Genomic DNA, 26,914 nt, shown 5'->3' on the forward strand with positions numbered 1-26,914 from the left:
AAGGGAAAGATCGAGGCGTAGGCGGGACCAAGGAAATGGCAGCCCTTATTGGCTCATTAGAAGCTAAGGGGAGGATCTTGAATTCTCTTTCCTCGTGATTAGCCCAATTCAGGAAGAGGGGGCGGGTACTTAGGAAGAGCGGCAGAAGCGCCTGCTTCGATTGGTCAAACCTGGCGGGAGGGGGAGCGCTCGCGGCGGTTGATTGGTGCGGTAGGTGAGGAGGGCGGAGCTCTGAGCCGGAGGTTTTGTTGTGAGGGTCGGTTGTCAAGCAGCGGCCAATCAGGGCGGGGGATGGAGGCAAGTGGGGGTCGCGCCTGGAGCGGAGCCTTGGCCTCGGGAGCCTCAGCTGCAGGTGGAGTGGGCGAGGGGGCGAGGAGGCGAGGGGGACTCTTGGGCCAAGCCAGGCGGGGCCGAGCCGGGCTGTGGCGAGAGGGCTGCGGGCGGGGGGAAGTTGGAGCCCATGCCCCTCGAGCTGAGAGGAGTGGGAGGATCAGGCGAGGCCGAGGGACTAGCCCCAGCCTCAGGACAGGCGAGACGGGCGGGACGGGCGTGGGGGCCGGAGGAGAAAACCAGGGAGGCCGGAAGCGGAGCCGGGGGTCTGCAGGAGGCTGAGTGATGAATAGGGACATTGGAAGCAGGAGAGTGAATGAATGGGGGATACTGATCGCAGAAGGGGAAGGAAATAGAGGGGGTCTGGCGAGGCAGGGGTCAGGTTAAGGAGCTCAGGAGACAGGATGTGCAGGATTGGGGGACACAAGCGACCAGGAGAAGGGGAATGAACGAAGGACTAGAGAGGCAGAGCTGGGGAATCTAGGAGAGAGGGGGCGGAGAGGAGAGCATTCATGGGAAAGAGGCTTGGAGAAAGGGGGTAGAAGCTTCATGAGGTGGCCTTTTAGAGTTGGGGAGGCATACCGACTCATGCCCAGACTGGAGACCTAGTTCCCAGTACTGTCCTTGGGAACTGAGGGGACCAGGAGTAGTTCCCTTGATGCCAAGGCAGGGATTGGACCCTCAGGGCCCTCTTTGACATTCTCCCCAGAGATGACTTAAATGCCTGCTGCCTCTGGAGTGCTTCTCCTGGGTCCCAAAGCTTTGCCTCTGGCTCCACCCCCCTTCCCTTAGCGTCAGAGGAAACAGTGACTCCCAGAGATCTATGTGAACTGCAGACATGTGGTCTTCCCCGCCCCACTGCGGCTGCTGCTGCTCTCTGGGCAGCCAGCCTCCTGGAACAGAGGCTCCTGCCATCCCATCATCCTGGCCTCTGGGAGGACCTTTCTTTCCCTGTGTTCCAAGTCACCCTGCCTGAGGTGCCCCTCCAGATTCTCAAACACAGTTCAGCTCCTGGCTCTGGTGGCTCTGGTGGGTGTCTGTCCATGCAGTAGCCTTGGTGACCCGGGGAGCTGCGCTGTGGTTCTGCAAGCCCAGTGTGCCCCGAACTCTCACCAGATGTTTTCTGATAAGCCATCGCCTTCTGTTTGTGTTCCAGCCCAGTGTTGAACTGACATGGCTCGAGCCTGACCTTCCATTAGCTGCAATCCTGACGGGCACACACAGGCTGTTGCTGTGGCTGCTGTGAATGATCTAAAACCACGAGGCAGTCCGGGACTGAGAGACGAGGCATTCCCTCTGCCTGGATGTGTGGGAACTCCCTGCCAACTTGATTGGTGGATCTGGGGGGGGGATCCACCCCCACCCCGTGAGCAAAGTACAGTTCATCTTGTGGGTGGAGCTTCAGGTGCCAGCCAACTGAAGGATGGCCACCCCTGTGGTCACCAAGACAGCCTGGAAGTTACGTGAGTGACTTTCTTTTTTTTTACTTTCTCACCCCATTTATTCCATTAGCTGCTTGTTTCCATGTGGCCTGAACCCCCGGATTTATCTCCTGTTCTTGGCACAGAGGGAGACTCCTAGCCTTGGAGACAGACCAGGATCATGACTTTGGCACTTCTTAGCAGGGTGACACTGGGCAGGTGACTTAACCTTTCTGAGGCTTCATTTCCTATCTGTACAGTGAGCTAATCACACCTGCATCATAGAGCTGCTGTGAGACCCAGGCGGGATGGTGAACATAAGAGAAGCACTTGGTGCATTTAGGCTGACGGGCGGGACTGGGGGAGAGATGCTGAGAGGTGTTCCTAGCATTTGCAGACCTCTCGTGGGCCAGGCTTCCTCCGTGAGATCTTGGGCATCTTGGAGCTGCTGGGGGGGCAGTAGTGAGAGAGTAGGCCCAGAGATGCTGGCAGTGCTCTGGAATGTCACTAAGCTCCAGCACCGCCCACCCTCACATTATTCTCCACGAGCAGCTCTGAACTTTCTGATCGTAGGACCTCTTTATACTTTGAAAAATTGTTGAGGACCCCAAGGAGTTTTTGTTCATGGGAATCATCACTATTTACATGTTAGAAATCAATACTCAGGCCTCTTAAGACACAAGAGTATACAGTCAAATGTGCCACTTGTGATGGGGCCATCATATGTCTTGTATCTTCCTGAAACCACCCCACCCCCATATGCTTGTGAGCAAAGAAGTGTGTAAATAGTCAGATGCCATCTTGGTGTTATTATGAAAATAGATTTGTTCTCTTGGACCCCCAGAAAGGATCTTAATCCTTGAAGATCTTGAAGATCCTAAGGTCCCCCAGATCATATTTTGGGAACTGCCTTACTCCACCTGTGATAACCTGTGGCCATACTGGTCACCTTCTGCTATGAGCTGTCCCCAGCTTTTTTCAGAAGCTGGGCAAGGCTCCCCCACTCTTTAACAGTTAGAACCTGGGCAAAGCCCAGTGCTGGACCTCAGTGTGCTCACAGGTAAAATGAGAGCTTTGGGTAGTTTCGAGTTGTTTCTTAGCGGTAGGGCTCTGAGAGAACCCTGTCATAGGCTCCCAAGGAGGGTGTACTTTGCAGAGTGGCTTTGTGTTTATTGGGGTTACGTATTCCTTCAGTAGCTGGTCTTTCCTAAGCATAGAACCAGGCACTGGGGAGATAGTTGGCTGGGGGTGGGGGTTGCAAAGCAGATGAGGTCTCCGTGTAATGGGGCCTAGAGCCTGGGGAAAGCAAGAGGCAGAAATCAGGTAACCACACCCCTCCACTTCTCCTTGTCTGATTCCAAACTGGAGCATGTGCTTTCAATCAATTAACTAGAGGGGTAGAGGAGTGCTGTAGGCTGCCTAAAGAGACATACAAAGGCCCTGGGGCAGGAAGCTTAGCATGTTGGAAGGGCTCGAAGGCACCCATGGGCTGCCACACCACAGTGGAGAGAATGTGCCAAATGAAGCTGTTGGAGTCTTCAGGGGTATATGTCCACAGGACCCCAGCCCTTCTGAAGCCTTGGCTTTATCTTAAAGGCAAAGTCAAGCCATCGAAGTGTTCAAACAAGAGGTAATAGGATCAGGCATGTTGGGCTCTGATGACAAGTTCATGTGCATAGCCATCTCCATGATTATAAGCTCGCTGAAGAGCCCAAAGCCAAGTGACCCCTGGCTCCCTATGCCTATAGAGTCCAGCAAGGATCAGAAGCTTCTAGGCCTGGTGTCCATCACATACCTACCTCTCTTCGAGGTCCCTGGCCCTTCCAGGGGCTTCAGTCAGGCTGGAGACCTTAGGCAGGCTGCTTAAAGGGGAGTGATCTGAGCCTTCTAGAAGGGCCCCACCTTCAAATCCTTCTCACCCCTATGTCTGTAGGTCTTCAGCTGGATGCCCTGTGCCAGGACCCATCCGATCAGGCTGTAACATGAGCATAGGGGCCTTCTTACTGTCCTTCCCCACTGGCTCCCCAGTGCTGGGCCTAGAGCAGACACCCAGGACACATGTGTATTATGAGTTAAGGGCTGTCTCCAGGGGCAGTAGTCCTGAGGCCCACAGAGCAGTAGCAGTGTGCCCAGGAAGGCCTGGGAAGGTGCGGCCCAGCTGGAACTTTCTCTGGGAAGGGTGAGAGCCAGGGTAGACATCCAGACCTTATAGGTAGCTCACAAGTCGGGGACAGTGCACACAAGGAGTGTTTTCAGATAAGGGGAGAGGGCCCAAGGCTTGGGAACAGAGTGCTGAGGGAGAAGGTGGTTTGTCCTCTTTCTGAGTTGGCTAGTCAGTGGGGCCCAGCAGAAGCTGTTGAACAGATAAGAGGCTATGGCCCAAGCCCCAGAGCACCTCAGGCATCTGTCCATAAGTGTCCAGAGGACAGAAGGCTCCATAGTTGGGATAAGAACTAGGAAGGGGCTCAGCTCCCTTGGGTCCAGTGATGGGGTCCCTGAGCCCCCCGCTGACGTTGGGGCCTGCCGGAGACTCTCGCCTCTGCTAGGGCTGGGCACTGCCCGTCCCTGGCTCTGGCCAGGCCAGGCCCTGAGGTGGGATCCCTGAGATCGAGCCTGGGGTCTGGCGCCCCGGGCAGGCTTGACAGGCCCTCTGAGCCATGCTGCCTGACAAACAGCCTCTCTGGGCCCCGTTTCCCAGTCGCCCTGTGGTCTGAGGCCTGTGCCACAGAGACCCCCCAGGCAGGGCTGAGGCTGGAGCTGGAGGCTGCCTGTGGAACGAAGCAAGCCCTTTCCCTCAGCGTCACCCGAGCCAGCCTCCCAGTTGCCTCAGGGTGTCAGCGGGATTTTCCCTTTGCTGGAGCGGGGAGACCTGTCTTTTCTCCTCATTCCAGGAGGAGCTCGCTGAGGGCCTGGCTTGGTGGTCTGGGCTGCCTCTTGGTTCCTTGCTCATGTTGGTTCTCTTTGGAGCCCTAATGAGACCCTCCGTGGCCCATGTCTGCCGCCCCTGCTGCTTCCCCAGCGGCCTGGGCCAGGGGCCCTCAGGCTGCCCGCCATGGCCATCCCGCCCACTCTGTCTGGTCAGTCCTCACTCCCACCCCTCCCACCCAGGCCTCTCAGTCAGCTGCCTCCTGCCTCCCATGCAGCCCACCCCCTGTGCCTGCTGGGGTCCCCGTCGCCCACCGTCTGTGCCTTAGCCTTACTAACAACTGCCGAGCACGGCTTACAGCGTGTTCTCGGTGGCTCCTCAGCAACTTGGTGAAGCAGGCACTGCTATGATCCCCATTTACCCGATGAGGAACCCAGCCTCAGAGAGGGTGAATGACTGGTCTAAGGCCACACAGCCTGCAGTAGCCACGCTCAGACCAGAACCTGGTCCACTGTTCTGAAGCTGCAGGCTGAAGCCCTAGGTGGGCTCACTTGGAGGCAGCTTGTCTAGAGTTGACCCAAATGGTTCCCAAAGCGTGTTCCCCAAAGTGGGTTTACACGTATAGTAAGCCGCAGGAGAGAGATGCTTAGGGGGTTACGTGGGTCAGTATTTTTCATTTTAATAATTGTTTTTTGTTTTTCATTTTGTATTCTAGAAGAAGTATAATGAACGTATCAATCCTGTAACTTTATGGATTTTATTGCTTAATTGTCTTTATATAGACAGAGCTAAATATGGAAGGCAAGTCCATGTTTTAAGTTGAGCAGAGTAAGCGTGAGAATATGACCAGTCGGCGTGCAGAGAAAAGAGCACACCTTGCGGCATGGGGGTGGGACAGGGAATACCCAAAGCGGGGAAGTAGCCATTCCTGCCTGGGGTGCAGGCCTGCCCTCACCGCCAGGCCTCTGGGCCAGACACCAGAGGGGAGCCGAGGCGGGCAGACCCTTCCACCTGGGCTTCGAGTGCCAGGACCAAGGGCCTCACCGGGCAGGGCCCAGCCCTGCTCCCTGTGGCCGTGACTACGTTCTGACTGCGTTCTCCTCCTGTCTTTCCTTGTGTAGAGGAGATTGTCGCCCACGCCAGTAATGTGTCCTCGCTGGTGCTGGGCAAGGCCTCCGGGCGGCTGCTGGCTACTGGTGGGGATGACTGCCGTGTCAACCTGTGGTCCATCAGCAAACCCAACTGCATCATGGTGAGACTCACTGGCTGGTGGGGGACAGGGCCAAGGCCCAGGGAGGGGCGTGGGGTGGGGTCGGGGGCAGGCAGCTCTGCAGGCTCTGTCGGGCCCAGGGCACCCCAGCGGGAGGCTCGGGGGACACAGCACTGCATCAGTGCCCCCAAGATGTCTGGGACCATGGCCAGCCCTGAGGAATGGGGAAGTCACTTGGTGGTGGACAGAGTTCTGCTGCGCCTGTGTGAGTAAAGCTAAAATAAGCCCATGGGCCCGAGATAGATGCTTGCCCACCAACCTACCCGCCTACCTGTCAGCTGCACTTGGACATTACTTTGAACCATCCCCTGTCTGCTTCCACAAGGAGGATGTGAGGGCACCTGGCTGAAGCTGCTTAGTGAGGGCTCTTTACTAGCTCTAGCCCTGGTTGCACAACCAATTCCTTGCCAAGACCTGTCTTCCAAAACATAAAGGAAAACATAAAGGAGGAAAAGATACATAAATGAATTCCATTTCCATCATCCAGAGACTGCTACGGTGTCCTTCTAGGTGTTGGCGGAGGTCCATATGTGTATATGCACACGCATGTACACGTACATACACACATGCAAACACATACCCGTGTGCACCACATGTCTGTAGAATGGCATATTTTTGGAACACTGTCTTATTTACTCCTGTAGCCTGGGTTTTGAAGGAAACAATCTTTATTGTTTGCGAGCATTTTCCGGTGTCAACAAATACCCTTCCACAGCAGCGTTTGTGGTGGCTTCGGGGTGTACCATCCTCGGCAGGAGCCGGAATTAGCTTAGCCTCGCCCTATTCCCAGCACAAAAGTCCTCTGCAGCGGTTTGGCTCTGCTCAGCCGAGGAGGCGAACAGTCCTCCTCTCACTCAGCCTTTGAGCAGATCTGTGAAGGCCACATTATCTGAGGGTGTGCACTTTTTATAAAAAGCTTTCAAAACAGATTGCCAAATCGCCCTCCAGAAATCAATTTACATTCTCTCCAGCCAGCACCGGGACCTGCCCTGTCCCCCTCCGTGACCTTGCAAGCACAGGTTATTAACATTCTTTTGATCTTGGCCACCTAATGATAAAAAGGGATGGGAAGTTATTATTTATTTTTTTAGTAGGAACTTAATCGCCTCAGTATTTCTGTGAGATGCAGGCCAGGGCTGAGAGCCCCGCCGAACCAGGGCTCTGGTGAAGAACCGAACTGAAATCACTTTGTTTTGTTTCACTTTGTTTTCAGGGTTCCAATGAGTCCCACCCCCCAAAATGCCAAAGTAACACAGATGGAAAATAAGCGAACAAACACTGGCCAAAACAGGCCTGAAGTGACCCCATGCCCTTGTCCCGCTTCTTCCTCGGGGGTCAGCCTGCAGGGCTCACCCCTTGCCCGCCCCGCTGAAGGGCTGCAGACCTGGCAACTTCCTGCTCACCCTCAGATTCAGACATCCTGGGCCCCGTGCTTGGGGTCCCTCTGCCGGTCCCTGTGTGTTCTGAGCACGCGTACGTTCTTACCGCTCAGTGTCCAAGGGACGTGGGGTACGAAGTGAGAAGTCTTCTTTCCTCCCCTGACCCCCATAACCCTCCCAGGACAACCACGGTCCGGGATCACCCTGTGTCCTTCCAGAATTATTTTCTATGTCTGCGAGCAAATATGGATGTCTCTTCCCTTCCCCCTCCACTTTTGTTTTGTTTTGCTTACACAGACTGTATCTTATATATACCGTTCTCCACCTTTTTCCTCCTAAAAGTGTCACGGAGATTAGTCTTTATCGTATTCAGATGGTCGCCTCGTTCTTCTCTATAGCCAGATAGTATTCTGTCTCCAGGGGGACCACTGCTTAGCCGACAGTGTCTGCTGGTGGGCATTTATATGGCTTCTGGTGTTTTGTGAAAAAGATTCACTGTGGCCAGTGACCTTGGGTCTGTTTTGTTTGCTGTGTGGTTGAGTGTGTGCGGGGGTAGGCTCCCAGGGGCAGTGGAGAGGTTGTGCATTTCTAAATGCGGACACATTTTGCCCAGTTGCTCCCCCCCCCCCCCCATGGAGTTTATACCCATTTATACTCCTGCTGGAGATGGCCAGGAGTCACACAAGCTGCTTGTGACCATCTGGCCTTTGGGCAGTTCTGCTGGGGAGCAATTTCCCCATTACCCTCACCCCCATCTCCCGAACGTTGTTTTAGCAAACAGTGGAGTTACTGCTGTGCTTTGCGGTAACCAGTGCTGGGCAGGGAATGACAGATGCCATGGACTTCAGATTTAGGCCTTTTTTCCAGAAAGTTGGAAATGCCAGCATCTCCTATTCCTCTCGGGCTGGACCAGGGCCTGGCTCAGCCCTGCTCCAGCTCTGGCCTGCCCTGAGTTGGGGGACAGTTTTTTCCAGTAAAGTCCCCAAAGGCTCTCTCTGGGTTCCACAATCCCTTGCCTAGGAATATGGCAAGGTCCTCCACCAGGGGCAGCCTCTGGAGATCTAGGCATTCCAGAGGGGAGAGATGTGTGCCATTGACAAGCCAGGCCTCGGTTCTGTCAGGGTTTCCCCCACTGAGGGGCTCGTCCAAGCAGAGGGGAGACAGAAGCAGAGCCTGGGTGGGCAGTGGTTTGGACTCAGGGCTGGAGGGTCAGCTGCTCCCCACTTACAAGGGGCCCAGGGCCATTTTGGCAAATGATGCCCACATCAGGGGCACAGTGGGCCATGGGATGGGGTTGGAGCATGACGGAGGTCTGGCCCAGTTTTAGCCCTGGAAGCTAAAACCAGGAGAAGCAGCTGGCCACCCCGTGTGCAGGAAAGCCTAGATGCGATTCCATGGAACACAGCCTCCCTGCTTGAGCCCCTTCTTGCTGCTGCCCTTCGCAGGGAGCCAGAATGTAGGCCAGCAGCTTGGGCTTTCTCCATGCAGGGCACTGAAGCTGCTACCTTCTCTCCACAGAGCCTGACGGGTCACACGTCCCCAGTGGAGAGCGTCCGCCTCAACACCCCGGAGGAGCTCATCGTGGCCGGCTCTCAGTCAGGCTCCATCCGCGTTTGGGACCTAGAAGCTGCCAAAAGTAGGCATCTGTACTCACCTTCCCACATGCACTCCGGTGGCCGTGTTATCTCAGGCTCTGCTATTGAGCTGCTTCCTCCAGGAAGCCTGTCCTGATTACACTGGGTGCTTCCCTCTGGGAGACCCTGACCACTCCACCCCCTTGAGCTTAGCAGCAGCAACATGCTGTTGCTGTCCGTGAGCGCTGACACTCAGGAGGCAGCCAGAAAGGTCCAGACGGATCACTGTGGGTGTGTGGGCGGGTGGGTGTGTAGATTCAGAACCTGGAAAAATGTCAGGTGCCACCAGGGGCCACACAGGAGATGTAAACAAGGGGGCCTGTGGGGAGACCCCGAGGGGTGCCTGTGGGGAGAACTGGGGTGTCCTGACTTGGCGGTGGCTGCCTCTGAGCCTGCCTGCAGGGATGGGGCCCAGGGTAGCCCGATCCTCTTGTCTCCTTGAGCTTTGTTTATACTTGCTTTTCATCTTTAGAGAAGTTATACATAGTTTAAAAAGTCAAGTGCCAGGCATTTTACAAATAAGCACGCTGGAAATGAGAAGCTTCACCCCACTCCTTCCCACTCTCCAGACGCCTCAACCTTCTGTCCTTTGATCTGGTGTCTTGCTACCTCCCCTTCCCGAAGCAACATGGTATTATGGAACTCCTGTCTCTGGCTGCCTTCCTCCTGGGCAAGACAGGAAGTTAACTCTCCTAGGGGCGCCTGGCTGGCTCAGTCGGGGAGCCTGGGACTCTTGATCTCAGGGTTGTGAGTTTGAGCCCCACGTTGGATGTAGACATTACTTAAAAAATAAAATCTTAAACAAAAAAGAAGTTAGTTCTCTTAGAGCTGCTGGCCCTCCCTTGTCACTCCCAGCGTTGTTCTCCTGATTTCACCGTGTAGATAGTCTGCATTTATCGGACCAGGCCCGCAGAGCTGTGACAGCGGATTGTGTTTCTTCTGGAGTTAATGGCTGTGTTTTCCATCTGTATGTGTCCTACATCTGTTACTAATTTGTCCCCAGATTCTCTGCCTGAAGAGTAAGCCTCCTCCTTGAGGTACCCTTGAAGCCATCTCATAATTGAGGTGTCTCTTCTCAGAGCCTCTGTTCCCCGGGTCCCAGTGTCGGGGGAGCACCGGGCCTGCAGCCCGGCCACCATCTTGGGGCCACCTTGTCTTCGGGGAGGTCTCCCATCTCGCTGTTGCGCCAGAGTCCGCGTTACCATCTTTCTCGGTTTTCTGCCTCTCTCTGCTGGAACACGTTCTTTCATAGCTTACTGACAAGGGGTGCGTGACAGGCACAGTTTTCGAGACCGTCTGTGGCTGAAAATGATTTTATTCTATCCTCATCCTTTTTTATTTATTTTATTTATTTTAGAGTCCATAGAAGTCTAGATTGGAGATTGTTTTCCCTCAGAAGTTTGAAGGTGCAGCTGCGTCGCATGTTAGGTTCCTGTTTGGTGGCCATTGGGAGGTCTGCGCTGTCTCCTCTTGGGTCCCTCGCGTGCGACCTACTTCTCCTGTCTCTCTGCAAGCTCATAGGCTGTTTGTCCCAGAGTCCTGGGGTTTTGTAGTGATGACCCTTGGTCCCATGCTAGATCCTAGCTCGGTTCTTTCAGTGTGTCAGCTCGTGCCTTTGGTTCCGGACCACGTGGGGAGTCACGCCTTGCCAAACGCGGGGGGAATCTCAGTGCCCGTGGCTGCGGCCACATGCCAGTGGGCCCAGTGTTGCCAGCTGTACAGATTTTTCAAGAGAAGCTGGGGATTTGGACATTTAAGTGGAAATCCCCCCATCCCCTTTTCTAAATGTTGACCGCTAATTCAACATTTTTTTCAGAACACTATGCAGAGCAGCCTGGGAGGTCCAAGTAAAACCTGCTTGCTCGCTGCTTTTTGCCAGCGTCCAGCCTGGACCTCCCAGCGTGCCAGGCCAGAGGCCCGCTGCTGCCTGAAGGACGGGAGAGGGAGCCGTGGTGTGGGTTTTGTGGGGGCTGCTTTTTCCAGAAGACAGCCCCCTTGCCTGGTTGAGACTTGGGTTCTCTCTGGCCTCTCCTGGGGTATGTGCTCACCATGATGGCCGCCGCCAGTGCGCGTGCCCAGTGGCCGGGGCCTCCACTCCAGGACGGTGCTCTTGTTGCAAAGATGGTCCTCAAGGGAGATGTTGCCCCAGGCCTGCTGGGTGAGGTTTGCCTGCCCGGGGATGGGTGTGTGTGCAAGACAGAGCCCGTGAGATCGCCAACCCGGGCCACATGCTTAGCATCTCAGCATGCACTCCCGCTGCCTGGCCCCACGTGGAGCCGGAGCGCTGCTGGACTTGAAGGGGATGGGGGGGGAGCAAGCCCCAGCTGACCAGGCCCAGGCTGAGGGGGCAGAGAGGCTCAGGCACAAGGCGGTTTGCTTCCTGGGACGTCTCTGCCTGGATCTCAGTCTCAGCGGATAGCACCAGCCGTTCACCGTTCACCGAGGAGCAAGGGACAAAAGGCTGAAGCCAAGGGCACCCCTGTCCCTCAGCTGTGACTACTTCGCACAGAAGGGAAACAAACGTGAGGAGTTCCTTGAGGCGGGCAAAGAATGAAAACCGAACACCTGTGGAATTCCTGGGCCCTAGAGTCTCAGGGTTGGTTACTCTCCAAGGAGCTCGTTTCCAACACTTGGCCCAGACCCCACGCCCAGGGAACCTGATTCAGTAGTGGCGGAAGCCCCAAATCTGGCTTGCACTAAGCTTCCAGATGGTTCTGATGCAGAGCCGTGTTGGCAGGTCCCTCTTATTTGACACATGGGCAAACTGGGGCCCAAGGAGGACCCCTGAACCTGATAAAGACCCCGTGGCCAGGGTGGTGGAAGCTGGGACTGAAATTCTGGCGTCAAGACTCCCATCCCAGTGCTCTTCATGCTGCTGTTCGAGGGGTTCAGTAATGGAATGGAAACTTGCCCTCAGCAGCCATGGCAGGAAGAGCTCAGACCACAGGCCAACCTCCACTCCCACCCACCACAGCCTGAGTGAAAACAAGGGGCAGCTTGGCACCCAGGTGCAGAGAGGCTCCTAAGGAGGCCGGCGATCATCACGTGGGTTGCGCTGAAAAGCCGCCCATCGCTGGAGCGTTTGGGCGGAGGTCGAACAGCGACTAGCTGGAAGGGCCTAGAGTTCCCACAGAGGGCGGACGGATCCAGGGCGCCCCTTCAGCCTGTGGCTCCTGGTCCTGCAACAGTCCTGCGGTAGGAGGCCTTCCAAGGGCCTTCCTGGGACAAGAGCAAGGGCAGAAGTCACGCCGGAAGAATGCGGTCCTGCCTGCTTTCCACGGTGCAGCCAGAGGGCGGGGTGGGCCAGCCCGGTCATCCCACAGGAAGGTAGCGTGTGTTTCGTGAATCTGGCCTACACGGGGTGGAACCCGCCGCATCCTCTTGGGGCAGGGCAGGATTTGGGAAGCCTCCTTGTGGGATGCGAAGCCAGTGGGCTGGGAGGTGGGCACGGACTGGAGCAGGAGCCAGCATGCGTCCGCCTCCTCCGGGCCCTGGGCTTGGCCACCAGAGCAGTGCGCGAGCCCCCGGTGGTGTATGACTGCCCCAGAGTGTGGGGAGGAGCGGCTGAGGTTTTGGTGTGGCTGAATTAGCTACTTGACAGACGTGGCCGACACCGTGTCACCCTCTGTGAGAGATGTAAATAAAGGTGGCTCAGTCCCGGCGGGCAGCGGGCTGGGCCTGCTGCGGGGTGGCCCCAGGTAGGATGGGTGGATGTGGGGGGCTACGGGCAGAGGGATGCAAGTGTTCTTGAGGCAGGGAACCCCCAGAGCAGCTCACTTTTTTCCTGCCCTTGGGTGTGCCTGCCTCTGTCTTAGGAGCCCTAGACAGATGGGCTCCCTTGACTCCGGCAAAGGGTCATGTGGTAAAGCCTGCTTCTCAGGACTCCGACGCCTGCTTTAATTTCTGGCTCTGTGCCCTGCTGACCGGCCTGAGGGAGGCAGCTCCCCCCTCGGAGCCTCAGGCCCTCGCCTATCTCCTGGTGCTGTTTGCAGGGGTTGGGGGGAGTGCCGAAGTCACTTGGGCTGTCCTCAGCACCCCAGGTGTGCTCAGCAGCTATCCTGGGGACGAGGGAGGTGCCCAAATGACTGTGGTACTGAGTAGTGGTCCTCGCTGGTGCCTGAAGACTGAGGACCAAGACAGGTGCTCTGAGGCCAGAGGAGAAGAGAAGGTCTGCTTTGGGGGACAGGGCTCTCCTTCAGAAAGGAGGGCCAGGGAGAATAACTCTAGCTGGTATTCATTGAGCACTTACTGTGTGCACGCCCATGCTAAGCCCCTTACTTCCCGTTCTCCTAACTCTGATTGTGACCCATTATGAGCCTCAGGGAGGGGAAGGGATGGCCCAGGGTCACCTGGCAAGCGAGGAGCCACGCAGAACTGCTGCCATTTCTGGCTGGCTCCAGAGCCCTGAACTTGGACCTCAAGGGATGGAGACAATCTCGGGCAGTAGAGTTTGAATCCCTCCGTGCCTGGAGCGCGCCTCTCTTGACTCTAAAGCACTGCATTCGGAGTCTGCTTGGACCCTCCTCCAGCGGGAGCGTGTCGCCTCACGACACAGCTGTTCCACCTTGGCTCAAACCTAAGGATGGCCGGATTCCCACAGCCCTTGGCCCCTCCACTTATGGGGTGATCTGTTTCCTTCAGACATCAGAATTATGAATCTTTCAAAAAGCCAGACACTTGAGGCCGGAGAGAAGAGGCAAATGTGAGTGTCACCGGGGAATACTCGGGGACAGAGACACAAGGTTTGCTCGCGGGCCGGGCCGGGCTCGGCCACGGAGCTGCAATGGAAGCTGAGGTTTCCCAGGGTAGCAGGAGGTAACTGGCCCCAGTCACATCCTCTGTGTGTTCTCTTGGTTCGCACAGCACCTCCTCTTGTCCTCACAGCTACCCTCAAGATCCCTTGTACAGGGGGCTGGTGTGAGCACCACAGCCACTCTGGGGATGCCCTCCACATTGCCTTTCTTGGGGCCTTTACCCACCATTTCCCTCTGCCTAATATCCTTCCTCACCCTCCACTCATTGATATCCTCTTTGAATACTGCCTCCTCCAAAAAGCCTTCCTGGATTTCTCTTTTCAACCAAGCAGCTTCTCCGCCAGCATGGGCTCACCTGCCTGCCTCTTCTGTCTCGACTGTGGTGAAATGCCCAGTGGAACATAAGCTGTCTGTCTATCCATCAACCGAGTGCAGTGGTTTTCCAGCTCTGCTGCCTCCAGGGCAGTGGCCTTATAGGAGCACACTGGGACGAGCCCAGGGGCACAGGCTACGGGGGCTTGGGTCAGGACAGAAATGGCTGTCATCTCTCGGGACAAAAACAGGAAGGTCGGGTGCTGTGATGATAGGACTTCGGTAGATGTATCTCCCTGTTTTGAAAATCACTGCTGTTCTGGTTCTCTGTGCAGTTATCGTGGAAGCATGCACTTGCGACCACCACAGTCGTCCTCTGCCGGGTGCCTGGCTTGCCCCTCACGCCCCTGTCTCTGCTCTCTTCCTCGGCAGTTCTTCGCACGCTTATGGGCCACAAAGCCAACATCTGCAGCCTGGACTTCCACCCGTACGGCGAGTTCGTAGCCTCGGGCTCCCAGGACACGAACATCAAGGTGAGACCCTGTCTGTGCCCTGTGTCCCCCGCTGAGACACATGCATCCGACGTGAGGAGCGGGCCTTTTGGTGCTATGGGAGGGCCTCTTCCCTCTCTGGTGGTGCCCACAGCCTCCGAGGGAGGGGGACTTGGAAACGTTCGCCAGACATTCCTGCTCAGAATGCCCAGCTTTCCCCAGCAGTTTCCAGATTGCTGTCATTTTGGGGTGTGATGACCGGAGTGCCTGGAGCCCCTCTCTGCTCATGGCCGCACACCACCCTCTGACCCGGGCTCCTACCCTCTGACCTGGGCAAGGCCGCTGCCACCCGAGCCCACCTGGGTCGTGACCTGTCCTGACTCTGCCGCCCTTCTGCCCGCAGCTCTGGGACATCCGGAGGAAAGGCTGTGTTTTCCGGTACAGGGTAAGGAAGGCGCCCTTTGTCGGACAGTCAGTGAGCCCCATGCAGGCGTGGAGGCTGGGGTAGTGCCCAGACCCTGGCAGGGGCTGGAAGGGATCACCGTCCAACCTGGGGAGAACGTGAGAAACAAAAGTCCAAGGGAGAAGCCAGAATCTCGAGCAGAGCAGGAGCGCTGTGGGGGTTCCACCTGGATCCCCCGCTTTCCACAAATCCTCCCAGCGCCATGTTTACCAAACTGCGCTCCATACTCTGGTTCCATAGGCAGGTGTCATGAGGTGAAAAGGATTCCTAGTCCTATGTGTTTTGGAAGCACTGAGTTGAATACATAATTTTGGAGGTATTTACGCCCTTGAAAATAAGAGAAAACACCTGACTCCCCCAAAACAGGTGTAAGATACGTGGTTTTCCAAACTGACCAGGATGCTCCGGGAAATCCTGGGAATTCTGACTGCACTGGGAATCCTGACTGCGTGGGGAGGTGTTCCTCCAGGACATCTCTGGCACACGGCCATCTGGCTCCAATTTGCCTACTGGTCAAGGGCAGGGAGGAATGGGGTGGAAAGAAGGGCAGCCCATTGGGCCCAGCTCCTCGGGTGAGCTCAGTGCTCTGTCCTCTCAGGGACACACCCAGGCCGTGAGGTGCCTCCGGTTCAGCCCTGACGGGAAGTGGCTGGCATCGGCCGCGGATGACCACACAGTGAAGGTAGCACCTGGCCTGGCCTGGGACTGGGGACTGGGGTCTGCTGAATGTTCTCTGGCCGGGTCTACACCTCCCTCCTGATCAGGCTCGCACATCTCACAGGGAAAGGCAGCTTGTAGATCGGGGTGGGGGTTGGGGAAGGGGAGCCGCAGCCAGGGGACAGCAGGCAGCCGAGATCCCGGGCCTGGTCGACCTCCAGCCTGCCCTGCTCTAGCTCTGGGATCTGACTGCTGGCAAGATGATGTCCGAGTTCCCTGGCCACACAGGGCCTGTCAACGTGGTGGAGTTTCACCCCAACGAGTACCTGCTGGCTTCTGGCAGCTCGGACAGGTGAGGAACAAGGCCTGTCGCCCATGACTGCCATTTCTCACATGTCTGTCCTCTGTGTGCGAATGTCTGCCCAGTGTCCCTCTGTCCTGAGGTGTTCTCTGCCCAATGATGCTATGTAGACTGACCTGACTTCCGGCCAAGCCGGGCTGGGGTCCTGGTCCCATCTCTTGCCAAGCTCTGGTCCCTAGCTCCAGTGTCCTGGGCTGTCATGGCATGTTCAGGTCCAAAGCCCATGCTCCCCTCACATCGGCCAAGTCTCTCCTCCTGCCATGCGGGGTCAGCCCCTGGCCCTGGGTGGTGTTCTTAGTGGCCACCACCCAGGGGACAGGCGTTTGCAGAGAAATAGGCCTCCTGGGCCATGCGCTTGCATGGAGGCCAGCACGGGGATGCCGGCTTCCCAGCACAGTCTGACTGCCTTTGCAGGACCATCCGGTTCTGGGATCTGGAGAAGTTCCAGGTGGTGAGCTGCATCGAAGGAGAGCCAGGGCCTGTCAGGTGCGCCAGCAGCTGAGTGGTGGGTCTTCCTCCCGGGCAGTGGGTGTGCGGTTTGGGTGGGCCTTTCCCATCCCTGCTCCTGCTCCCCCTGTTTGGGGCTCCCCGCAGCTTCCCTGGATTGCTCGGGACCCATGTTCCACTCTCACCTCCCCCAGGAGTGTCCTGTTCAACCCCGACGGCTGCTGCCTGTACAGCGGCTGCCAGGACTCTCTGCGCGTCTACGGCTGGGAGCCTGAGCGCTGCTTTGATGTGGTCCTGGTCAGCTGGGGGAAGGTGGCCGACCTGGCTGTCTGCAACGACCAGCTGGTGAGAGTGCTGCTGCCTGTCCCTCCCCCTCCAGCCCCCGTGTCCCCCCCAAGCCCTGCTGGGGTCCTGCCTGTGTGTGCCCCAGCTCTGCCGCTTCCTGCAGATAGGTGTGGCCTTCTCCCAGAGCAACGTCTCCTCTTATGTGGTGGACTTGACGCGGGTCACCAGGACAGGCACGGTGGCCCAGGACCCCGTGCAGGACAGCCGGCCCCTGGCGCAACAGCCAGCCCACCCCAGTGCCCCTCTTCGGCGCATCTATGAGCGGCCTGGCACAGCCTGCAGCAAGCCTCAGAGGTGGGGTGCTCAGGGCCCCAGAGGGCTCCGGAGGCGGGCCGGCACTGGGAAGGCTGTGGGGGGCCCAGCCCAGCTCACCGCGCCGGCCTCCTGTGGCCCTGTCCCCACCCCACAGGGTGAAGCAGAATTCGGAGAGTGAGCGGCGCAGCCCCAGCAGCGAGGATGACCGGGACGAGCGTGAGTCTCGGGCCGAAATCCAGAACGCCGAGGAGTACAACGAGATCTTCCAGCCCAAGAACAGCATCAGTGAGGCTTGCCCCCGCCCCCAGACCAGCCCGGCATTCCCATCTGGGCATGGAGGCAGACGGTGCTTAGTGGGGACAATGGCGCTCTGCTTCCTTGGCTGGAGTTCCGGCTCACCTCTTGGCCCCCAGGCTCTGGTCCCAGGTCCTCGAGGCCTGGCAGATGCTCAGTGCTGTGGCGCACCCTGAGTGAGAGAAGGCCCCACGCGGACAAGTAGATGGGAGGGGACAGGCCTGAGGGTTTCCGGGAGCGGGAACAGGGTCATGGGTCTGCAGCTGTGTATGCATCTGGGACCACCTTACACCCATACTCACACGCCCACCCCTGGTGTGCCATGTCAGCCTCGGCCAACGTGAGTCCCCAGCCCCCTTTGCCTCTGTAGGCCGGACACCGCCCCGAAGAAGTGAGCCCTTTCCGGCACCCCCAGAGGATGGTGAGTAAGGGGACAGAGCCTGGCGTCCCAGGGTCACCAGCTCCCCAGGCCTTCCTGCCATGGTGCCATCTCCAGCCTCTCTCCCCCTAGATCTTTTCCCTGTGCTCACCCAAAAGCACCTACTGTGCTCTGGGACCCACACTAGGCCCTGGTGATGGAGCCTGAGCAAGGCGGGCAGGTGCCTCCCTCAGGAGCTCTCCCCCTAGTGAGCAGGGAGATGGCAGACAGCCACACAGCTTTGTCTGTGAAAGGGACAGTGCGGCGGAGGCAGGGGCGGGCAGGGTGAGAGAGGGCCACGGAGGGCCTGCAGGAGACGGGGGAGCAGGGAGGGGGTGCCGGTGGGAAGGGGTGGGAGGATGGCCCTGGGGTCTGGGAGCAGGAGGCCAGGCCCTGGCTGGGGTTTGGGTTTTGCTACTGGGAAAAAACGGTCTGCTTTTGGACCGAAGAAGTCAGGGTAGGGGGCACCCTTGTCCTGTAGACTGTCCCTCCCTTCCACCCAGCTTTCTCTTCAAGGGGCCATCTTACCATTCTCCCTCCTGGTGGGGTTTTCTGTGCATCCCTCTCACCGTCCACTCACTGCAGCACTGCCCCGCCCCACCCCCCCGCAGCCAGCACACACTCGATTTCCAGTGAGGTGACAGGGTGGCCCCTCCCTGGAGCTCCCCAGGTCCCATCCACACACTGTGCTTGACGCCTTTCTGCCTGGTGATTGGGTGGAAAATGGCCAGATCCAGCCTCCACGCTCACGCTTCCCTAGGAGTCCCCCCACCCCCCACATACACAACTGCTGCGATCTCCTTCCTCGGTTGCCCCACCGACTCTGCTCCATCCCTCCCAGTGATGTGGGTGCTCCCCAGAAGCCCACCACAAGCCCTGCCTTCTTCCCACTAGTCCCTTTGGGCCTGGCCTAAGCCAGAGATCTTTCCCTTTTGCCTCCAGACATGGTCTCAGCCAAGGAGGTGGCCAAGCCCAGCCCAACCATGGACTCGCAGTTCCCGGTGCCAAATGTACGTCTGGGTGGAGAGGGCATGGTGCGGGGCTGGGAGCAGGGCCACAGTCCTGAACTCAGGTTGGGGCCCTCCATGCCAGGGTGGGCAGAGGGGGCAGCCTCGGGCTGGCTCCCCACTGAGCTCCGGACCCCATCAGCTCGAGGTCCCGCCCCGGCCCCCGGCTGTCACTCCCACGCCTGCGCCCAAGGCTGAGCCTGCCATCATCCCTGCCACCCGGAATGAGCCCATCGGGCTGAAGGCCTCTGACTTCCTGCCTGTGAGTGGGGGTCCAGCCTGAGGGCAGGGTGGAGGCCCGGGGGGCAAGGATGGAACTTGACCACCAGCACCTGTCCTGAACAGGCCGTGAAGATCCCCCAGCAGGCCGAGCTGGTCGACGAGGACGCCATGTCGCAGATCCGCAAAGGTCATGACACTATGTGCGTGGTGCTCACCAGCCGCCACAAGAACCTGGACACTGTGCGGGCCGTGTGGACCACAGGCGATATCAAGGCAAGCTCTTCTCCCCCAGGGTTTGGGCTGACCCCAGGAGAAAGCTGGCCAGGGCAGGCCGTGGGGCTGGGTGGCCCCTGTCCCTACACGGCAGCTTTCGTGTCTGTTTCTATCATCGTCCTCGTCATGAGCTGCCAGTTATTGAGCGTCTCTTGACGCACCTGGTCTCACACTCCTCACCTGAGCTGCAGGCTTGTAAGCAGCCCCCAACAAAGCCCCTCAGGCTGTGCCCGGGCAGGGCCCGCGCCCTCCCCGTCCCCTCTGACAGGCACTGTCTGTTTGCACAGACGTCGGTGGACTCGGCTGTGGCCATCAATGACCTGTCAGTGGTAGTGGACCTCCTGAACATTGTCAACCAGAAAGCGTGAGTAGTTGTCGTGGGGCGGGGCTGGCCCAGGAGCTGGAGCCAGCTGCTAACGGTCCGTCCCTGGCCCTCTTCCCAGCTCCCTGTGGAAGCTGGACCTGTGCACCACGGTCTTGCCGCAGATCGAGAAGCTTCTGCAAAGCAAGTATGAGAGGTACGTGTGGGGAAACCATACCAGCCTCTCACGATGGGGAGGGGCAGAAGGCTCCTCAGGGACAATGGGAAGGACCCCCAGGGTCCACGCCCACATGTGTGCGCGGCACCGCAGTCCCCACCAAGTCGGGGAGGCCATGGTGAAAACGAGCCTGTGTTGCCCCTGGCCCTCTGCCTACTTCTCTGTATTTGTACCTTCTCTCTTTTTTCCTTCTGTGGCTCCATCCCTCCATCTGTGAAGCTATGTGCAGACTGGCTGCACGTCCCTGAAACTGATCCTGCAGCGGTTTCTGCCCCTGATCACGGACATCCTGGCGGCGCCCCCCTCTGTGGGTGTGGACATCAGCCGGGAGGAGAGGTGAGGGGCCAAGCAGCATGCCACTGTCGGGGTACAGAGGCCTGGGGGCCCAGCCTGCTTGTTGATGGCCCCAGCCTTGAGTGGAAGTCATGCCTGCGCCAGTAGCTTGGAACATGGGATGGGGGGTCCAGAGCTGGGGCTCTTCTGTGGCCAGGTGGCTCCTGCATCCAGGCCTTTGGCCTGCCTCCCAGAGGAGGGTGGGAGTGGTATGGCAGGCAAGGCCCTAGCACTTGGTGCTCGACCTCTCTGCCCACAGGCTCCACAAGTGCCGGCTGTGCTACAAGCAGTTGAAGAGCATCAGTGGCCTCGTCAAGAGCAAGTCGGGTTTGAGTGGCCGCCATGGCAGTGCCTTCCGGGAGCTGCACTTACTTATGGCCAGTTTGGACTGAGGAGCTTTTGGGCCTGGCCTCAGCCCCTGTTCCCACTCCCTGTGCACTCCTGGGCCCGTGAGCCTCTGCCCGGCCCCCTCTGCAGCCCTGTGGCCATCCTGGAGGTGGTGGCTCCAGCCCACTGGCCACCTGCACAGCCCTGAGCTCTCAGACAACTTCTCCCTGGCAGTGGCTGCCCTGCTTGGCCAACTCCTGCTTCTGGGGCAGCAAAGAGCACCCTGGGGCTGCTGCTGTAATTTATAAGGCGAATTTTATTAAATTTGTAACTATTCCCCAGTTTCTTTGCCTGGAGGTGCATTCTCCGGCCCTGCGGCTCTGCCTAGCCCAAGACTGCCCACTTGGGCCCTTCCGAGACAGAGGACTCCCCTCCAGGCCTGAGGCAGTGTGGCCAGCAGGGGGCAGCAGAGTGCCAGGCCTGCTGGAAGGGGCAAGTTCAGTGTACCTGGGGAGGGTGGGGGGCAGGGGAGGAGTGGGGGAGGAGGCGACTCCTTTCATAGCTAAGGGAGACAGGTGAGGGATGGGCCCTGCCAGCCCATCCCCTCTGTCTCAGCCACACTCCCAGCTGTCCTGGGGGTGCCAGGACCCACAGCCCACCACCAGGAGGCCTTGAGGGACTGGGCTGGAAGGACTGTGGCCCTCTCCTCCAGCAAGGGCTCTGACCACCTTTCCCTCCCCCACAGGATTGCCCAGTGCTGATCCCTTCCGTTCCTGTGGCAGCAGCTGCTAGATTTGCCGCAGTTGGAGAGAGGGCCCCACTGAGCCCCTGTGCACATTCCCCGCCAAGGCCTCGACCAGGTGCAAGCCAGCACAATCCTCATGGCGGTCCGGGTGGGGGTGGGGGCACTGAGGTTGCAGTTGGGGGTCTTGTAGCACCAGAGAGAGGGTGGTACTCACCTACAGCCAGTTCACCTAAAGGGCAAGGCCAGGGCCTAGAGCAGGTAGGGAAGCTGGGCCAGCCCAGCCCTGCTGGCTTTGGCTCTCAGGCCAGAGTTTCCCAGATTCTAGGAGAGAGTGTTGCAGGATGGGTGAGTCTGATAAGGGTGGCCAGGGATGTGGGGGATCAGCCAGCAGAGGGGGAGCCAAAGGCAAGGGCTCATCCCTGGGGTCTGACCAGGGGCTCATGAGACCAACTCCGGCAGACTAAACTTGTGCAAAAAGGTTTTTATTTTAATAAGTAAAAATGGCTAAGCTTCCAAAAGTTCTTAAATAGAATTTCAGAGGGGGAAGAAAATGTCAAGAGGCCAGTGAGCAAGGAGAGAGCCTGATAACAGGCAGATGAGGGGAGCAGCAGGATCCCTTGCCCCTGGCCTCCCGCCAGCCATAAATACAGCCCAGCCCTCAGCAGGGAGGGCCACGCTCCTATGTACACCTAGGAACACTATATACAATCCAGCACAGGGGCCCGCCTCGGAGGGTAGTGGGGCCAGGGCTGCCCCTGGGTGCCCACCAACTGCCCAGATCCCACGGGTCCTTTGCTTTCCAGGGGCTCCTCCACCTACCCCTTACAGCAGGGCCTGGCAGGCGCAGGACAGTCCGACCAGGCCAGGCAAGAGGCCCACCCTCCCACCTACTCCTGCCCTCCTGACAAGAGCTCCCCGAGGGCCCGGGCCTGCCAGGCGGAGTGGGCCATCCCTGCCCTTCCAGCCCATGCCTTTTGCACCCACAGCCATGTGCTAAGAGACACCATTTCCTTCTGAACATGTTTTCTCCTCTCTGAGTGGATGCGAGACAGAAGGGCTACCTCCACTCCGGCCTCCACCCCGGGCTCCCGGTGCTACAGCAGGAGCAGGCCGGCCAGGCCGCAGGTCCCAGTCCCCGGGGCTGGCAGGGGGAACACGTCCATCACACAGGCACCGGCCTGGACTTCCCTGCAGAATGGGGGGAGAGGGTCATTAGCCTGGGCGTATGCGGACACAAGGGAGCCAGGCAGAAGCACACAGACAGCAGCCAGCAGCGGGACAGGCCCAGCCCTGAGCAGCCCTCTCCCCGGCACAGCCCTGCACCCCAAGGTGGCCAGGCAGGCGGGTGGGCAGGCCCGGGCCGCTGGCCCCACACTCACCTGGAGACTCTGCAGCCCCAGCCGTCAGGCTGAAATCAAAGCAACAGGTGTCTCACTGGTGGGCTTGCCTGGGGCCGGTACTCCCCAGGACCCTGAGGCTCGTGCCTCCTTAGACCCAGGCCTTGCCAGGTCCCTCTGTGAGAGGGGCCATGCAGGAGGCTGGGGCTCTGGATTCCAGGCCTGGGGTGGGCTCACTCCTTACCTGAGACCTGGGTGGGCCCTGCCACCACCCGCCCCACCCCCCCTCCAGGAGCCAGGCCCAAGGCAGGGGTGCCCGGCCTGCCCTGAAAGAAGTAGGCTTGAGCACAGCCTCAGAACTCTGTTCTGGGCTTTGAGCCAGCAGCCCGGCTTGGAGCCCCAAGGGCTGGGTTTCTCCTTACATGCCCCCACCCAAGGGGCCTTTCATGTCCCATCTGTAAAATGGGCCTAATGCTTCCTGCCCTGACTCCTTCCCAGGGCCAGAAAAGGTTGTAAAACAGGTTCTGCAGGAGTTTTATAAACTTGCAAACAAAAAGTCCATTCAGGCAAGGGCAGTCCAGTGCTACCTGGAGGGAGGCTCACCTCTCCCCACCCCACCACACACACTTGCCCACTCCCCGGAGGCTCACCTCTCCCCACCCCACCACACACACTTGCTCACTCCCCAGAGGCTCACCCAAGGGCTGCAGCTTCCTCCGGATCGAGCCCGGGCGGCTGGTGGTCCCAGAACCGGGGGCGGAGTGCGCTCGTGCTGAGGGCTGTGGGGTCTGGCAAGCCGGTTCCCACTGTGGGTGGCAGGGGTGAGCAGGTGGGTGGGAGCCATGCTGCCCTGGCTCCACACCTCCACCGTGGTGCCCCCCCACCCCCAGTTCCCGCCAGCCTCCTGAAACTATGCTCCTCTGCAAAAATGGGCACGATAAGGAGAGCCCCAGAATGACCTGAGCCCATGTTTGTACGGAAGAGGGTGAGTTACTCCCACCCACCCCGCAGCCAGTGGAGGGCGTCCACAGCTCGTTCTGTGGCCCCGAAGAGTTAGACTAAAGAGCCTCCTGGCACGTGGGTGGCTCAGTTGGTTAAGTGTCTGCCTTCAGCTCAGGTCACAGTCTCAGGGTCCTGGGATCAAACCCAGAGACAGGCTCCCTGCTCAGCAAAGAGTTGCTTCTCCCTCTCCTTTTCCCCCCTTTTCCAAGCTCGCTCTTGCTTTTGCTCTCTCAAATAAAATCTTTAAAATAAATAGAGGCTCCTGGGTTCAGGTGCTGGCTCCAAACCCCCCCACTTCTGGCATCTTATCTCGGCCGTCCCCGACCCCAGACCCTCCTTCCTGCCCCTGACCTGGACTTGACAGCCCAAGAAGCGTCTGTGGCGGTCACCATACCTCCAGATGCTCCTGGCTGGACCAGGACCCGAGCTCTGCCCTGCGGGACCCAGGGCCCAACTCCACAGAGCGCACCCTCTCAGCAAACTTGAGGGAGTACAGTGTCTCGCTGGTGTTCTTCTCCACGGGGGACACCTAGGGGACACCAGAGCTCGTTCCCCACCCAGGCCAGTGGGCCTTCCCCTCAGAACTGGAAGGGGCAGTGTGTGCATGGACTTCAGAGCTACTGAGGACAAAGGTCCCTTCCCTGCCCTGCCTGGGGCACCTGGGCCCCAGGGGAACGGAGTCCCCAGTTTTGCTGGCCAAGCCCCACACCCTGATGGCCCGCCCTCCCAGCCCACCTGAGAACCTTACCTGCACCACCATGAGCGTCTTGCTGTCCCCACTGAGCGAGTCCTGCAGCAGGTAGGTAAGCTTGGAGTTGCGGAAGGGCACGTGGCCCTGGCGAGAGCGCAGGGCGGCAATGACATCCCCCAGGGCTGACAGGGACTTGTTGATGTGCTGCGCCTCCCGCAGCCGGCTGCCCTCGGCCCCGGACTTGCCCACGCGCTCTGAGCCGGCCAGGTCCACCAGGTTCAGCTTCCCTGCAGAGAGGGCCCCGGGCAGGTCAAGGCCGCCCCGCGCGGAGCAGGTGTCAGGGGTCCTGTGACGCAGCCCCCCGCGGCCCTCACTCACCTGTGGTGCGGAGGCCAGTGCTGCAGTCCACCCCGCGCACCGTCACGATGAGCAGAGCGTGTGAGCGGGAGCTGTGCTCGTTCAGGTTGGTGAACTCCGTCGTGCGGTTTGTGTGGCCAAACTCAAACACCTGGCAGGGAGCAGGGCGGGCTCTGGAATCACCTCATCATCCCCGAGGACCCCTGGGAGGGGTGTCCCCAGCCCTGGGGACCGGCAGAGACTGCATCGAAACCCACATGTCCTGCTCCAGCTCGGCTCGGCCTGTGGGCAGGGGGCTCCCCAGCACTTCCCCGCCTCGCAGGCCTCCCCAAACATGCACCTTGTTGATGTCGTCCACGCTCTGCACCTGGAACTCCGTCAGCCCCGGCACGTACAGCTGCCCACTGCCGTCTGGGCACAGCCGGATCTCCAGTTTCTCCTGAGGCTCCTGCCCCAGCAGGTCCCTGCAGGGACAGTCTAGACGGTCACTCCCTCCTCCCACATCTGCCTCAGCTTGAACCGCACCCTGCTATCCACCCCCCATACCTGGAATGTTCTCCCACCGCATCGCACCATCAGGAAGCCTTCCTTAACTATTGGGCCAAGCCCCGCTCTCCTCTAGCTCCTTCCCTGCACGCAGTCCGCTGAGGGGCAGAGACTGAATGTTCCCCAAAAGTCTTGTGGTGCTACTCCCGCCCTGACAGTGAGCTGGGCTCTTGTGGGTAGGGCCCCCCAAATCCCTACTCTCATTTCTCTCCACCTGGTGCAGCATACAGAGAGAACAGGTGGACTTGGGAGGGAAAGGAGCATCCAGGTCTGGTCTGGGTGCCCCGGGTAGACTCGGAGTGAGCCCTCCTCCCTGCCGCCTGCCCTGCTGGGACCACTGCACCCCTGGGCTGAAGTAGGACATGGAGCCCCGACTCCAATCTTCATCCTGCATGACCCCACATGGCCCCGAGGACCAGGGAGCCAATCTGAAGGCCCACGCCCCGCGCAGGGCCTCCCACCTGAGGACCTCGTTGTAGATCTCGGCCGCGCTGACCGTAATGGTGTACTCCCAGTCGGAAGCCTTCTCCTGCACCTCTGAGAAGAGCAGCTGCAGGGCCCGCTGGTTGATGCCTGGGTTGTCAGGGGTCCCCTGGAGGCAGAAGCAAGGCCCCCGTGAGCCAGGCCTCTCCTGGCCACAAGGGGTGGGCCATGCAGATGCTTGTGTGGGGTCTGTGGCCCCCTCCCCCTTGGGCGACCACTCACAGGCCAGCCGCCCAGCCCGAAGCTTCCACCTACCCATTGGTCTGCCCCCCAAACACCCTCCCCTAGCTGTAAGCAACGTCACCCTCTTGGGCCTCAGTTTCCCCCCACCTTCCCATGGTACTGCCCTGCCAGGACTAGCCTGAGACTTAGAGCAGAGGACTGGGTGAAGCACTGGCTGGTACACGAGGGCTGCTGAGTGCCAGGTGCATACCTGCTCCTGGGTGGGGGGGGGGGGGCTGGGAGGGCACACTGGGAACCTGTGATGTCCCTGCCACCGCCCAGAAGGGGGCTCATGTCAGGGAGGCCATGGGCTCTGTGGGTGGTGGAAGAGAGGCACAGGCAGAGCCACAAGTGCCTTGGGACTGGATGGGCTGGCCAGCCCTTCTAGAAGGAAATCTGGAGTCCTCACCTGAGCTCTTGCCTCCCCTTATGTCGCACCTCCCACCCCCTTCCACTTCTGTGGCTTGGCCTCCTTGTCAGGCCTCATCCCCCCAGCATGTTCCGGCCTTGTGGCCTCAGCCCTGCTGATCCCCGTGCCTGGAATGCTCTTCCCCACAGACCCCCGTGGGGGGCTCCAATGTCACCTCTGCAGGCAGATGGCTTCATCTTCCCTCCAAAGGCCTGAGCCCTCCCTCACTTGCTGATTCCTCATCCTGGGCTTTAGGTTTCCTCTCCAGGCCGTGACAGGACACAGCCTGATTTGCCGTGGGCACTGCTGTCTCCCCAACTGGCGGGCTGGCTCCGGGGAGCAGATACTCTGTGGTCACAGCTATGCCCGGCCCCCAGAGCAGCGCCCAATGTACATGGGCCTTGGGATGTGTTGCTGGAGGACAGATGCTCCTGGGGGGTCACCCCAACTCTGAGCACCCAAGACAGAGTTAGGAGTCCATGCAGACCCCCTTCCCCCGCCCACCACCTTGCTTGGCCTGCACCCCACTACCCAGTCTCATCAGTCCCAGAACTAGGGCAAAAGCAGGGACCAGACTGGGAAGAAAGCCCACATGGCAGCCTCCCTGAAATGAGCCTGTCCAGACACTGGGACACCTGTCCTCACTCCTTCCCAGAGAACCCCACAGCGCCCCCTCGAGAGCCGGGGAAATGCTAACAAACCAAAGACATCCCCAGGAACCACC

The 26,914-nt window shown here is 59.2% G+C and overlaps 2 protein-coding genes across 7 annotated transcripts in view; one reads left to right on the forward strand and one right to left on the reverse strand.

The window, feature by feature from the left end:
• Nucleotides 1-217: 217 nt before the first annotated feature.
• KATNB1 (katanin regulatory subunit B1) lies at nucleotides 218-21,515 on the forward strand. Of its 3 annotated transcripts, none has more exons than XM_032326196.1 (20): nucleotides 218-352; nucleotides 1,487-1,793; nucleotides 5,739-5,869; nucleotides 8,785-8,902; nucleotides 14,399-14,499; nucleotides 14,861-14,902; nucleotides 15,519-15,602; nucleotides 15,814-15,929; nucleotides 16,353-16,424; nucleotides 16,580-16,730; nucleotides 16,834-17,024; nucleotides 17,140-17,270; nucleotides 17,650-17,700; nucleotides 18,640-18,707; nucleotides 18,790-18,966; nucleotides 19,050-19,199; nucleotides 19,487-19,563; nucleotides 19,643-19,717; nucleotides 19,958-20,074; nucleotides 21,144-21,515. In XM_032326196.1, the coding sequence occupies exons 2-20, from the start codon at nucleotides 1,754-1,756 to the stop codon at nucleotides 21,157-21,159; spliced, it is 1,908 nt and encodes a 635-aa protein (XP_032182087.1). In that variant the 5' UTR covers nucleotides 218-352; nucleotides 1,487-1,753; the 3' UTR covers nucleotides 21,160-21,515. The 3 variants fall into 3 exon arrangements, with proteins under 3 accessions (XP_032182087.1, XP_032182085.1, XP_032182086.1); XM_032326194.1 differs by lacking the exon at nucleotides 21,144-21,515 and adding an exon at nucleotides 20,331-21,137 and having other exon boundaries at nucleotides 219-352; XM_032326195.1 differs by lacking the exon at nucleotides 21,144-21,515 and adding an exon at nucleotides 20,331-21,137 and having other exon boundaries at nucleotides 219-352; nucleotides 18,847-18,966.
• Nucleotides 21,516-21,609: 94 nt separating this feature from the next.
• The window catches only part of KIFC3 (kinesin family member C3), a 38,306-nt gene continuing 33,001 nt past the window's right edge, over nucleotides 21,610-26,914 (reverse strand). For 3 of the 4 annotated variants that reach the window (XM_032326183.1, XM_032326185.1, XM_032326184.1), the window contains 7 exons: nucleotides 25,538-25,668; nucleotides 24,871-24,994; nucleotides 24,552-24,681; nucleotides 24,231-24,460; nucleotides 23,877-24,011; nucleotides 23,178-23,286; nucleotides 21,610-22,331 (listed from right to left, as the gene is read on the reverse strand). In XM_032326183.1, the coding sequence (XP_032182074.1) occupies nucleotides 22,306-22,331; nucleotides 23,178-23,286; nucleotides 23,877-24,011; nucleotides 24,231-24,460; nucleotides 24,552-24,681; nucleotides 24,871-24,994; nucleotides 25,538-25,668 (885 nt within the window). In that variant the 3' untranslated portion in view covers nucleotides 21,610-22,305. Of the gene's footprint in view, nucleotides 22,332-22,522; nucleotides 22,552-23,177; nucleotides 23,287-23,876; nucleotides 24,012-24,230; nucleotides 24,461-24,551; nucleotides 24,682-24,870; nucleotides 24,995-25,537; nucleotides 25,669-26,914 lie in introns of all 4 variants that reach the window. The other variant, XM_032326181.1, reaches the window with a different exon arrangement.

This window comes from Mustela erminea, chromosome 19, assembly GCF_009829155.1.
Source record: "Mustela erminea isolate mMusErm1 chromosome 19, mMusErm1.Pri, whole genome shotgun sequence".
Classification (NCBI taxonomy): Eukaryota; Metazoa; Chordata; class Mammalia; order Carnivora; family Mustelidae; genus Mustela; species Mustela erminea.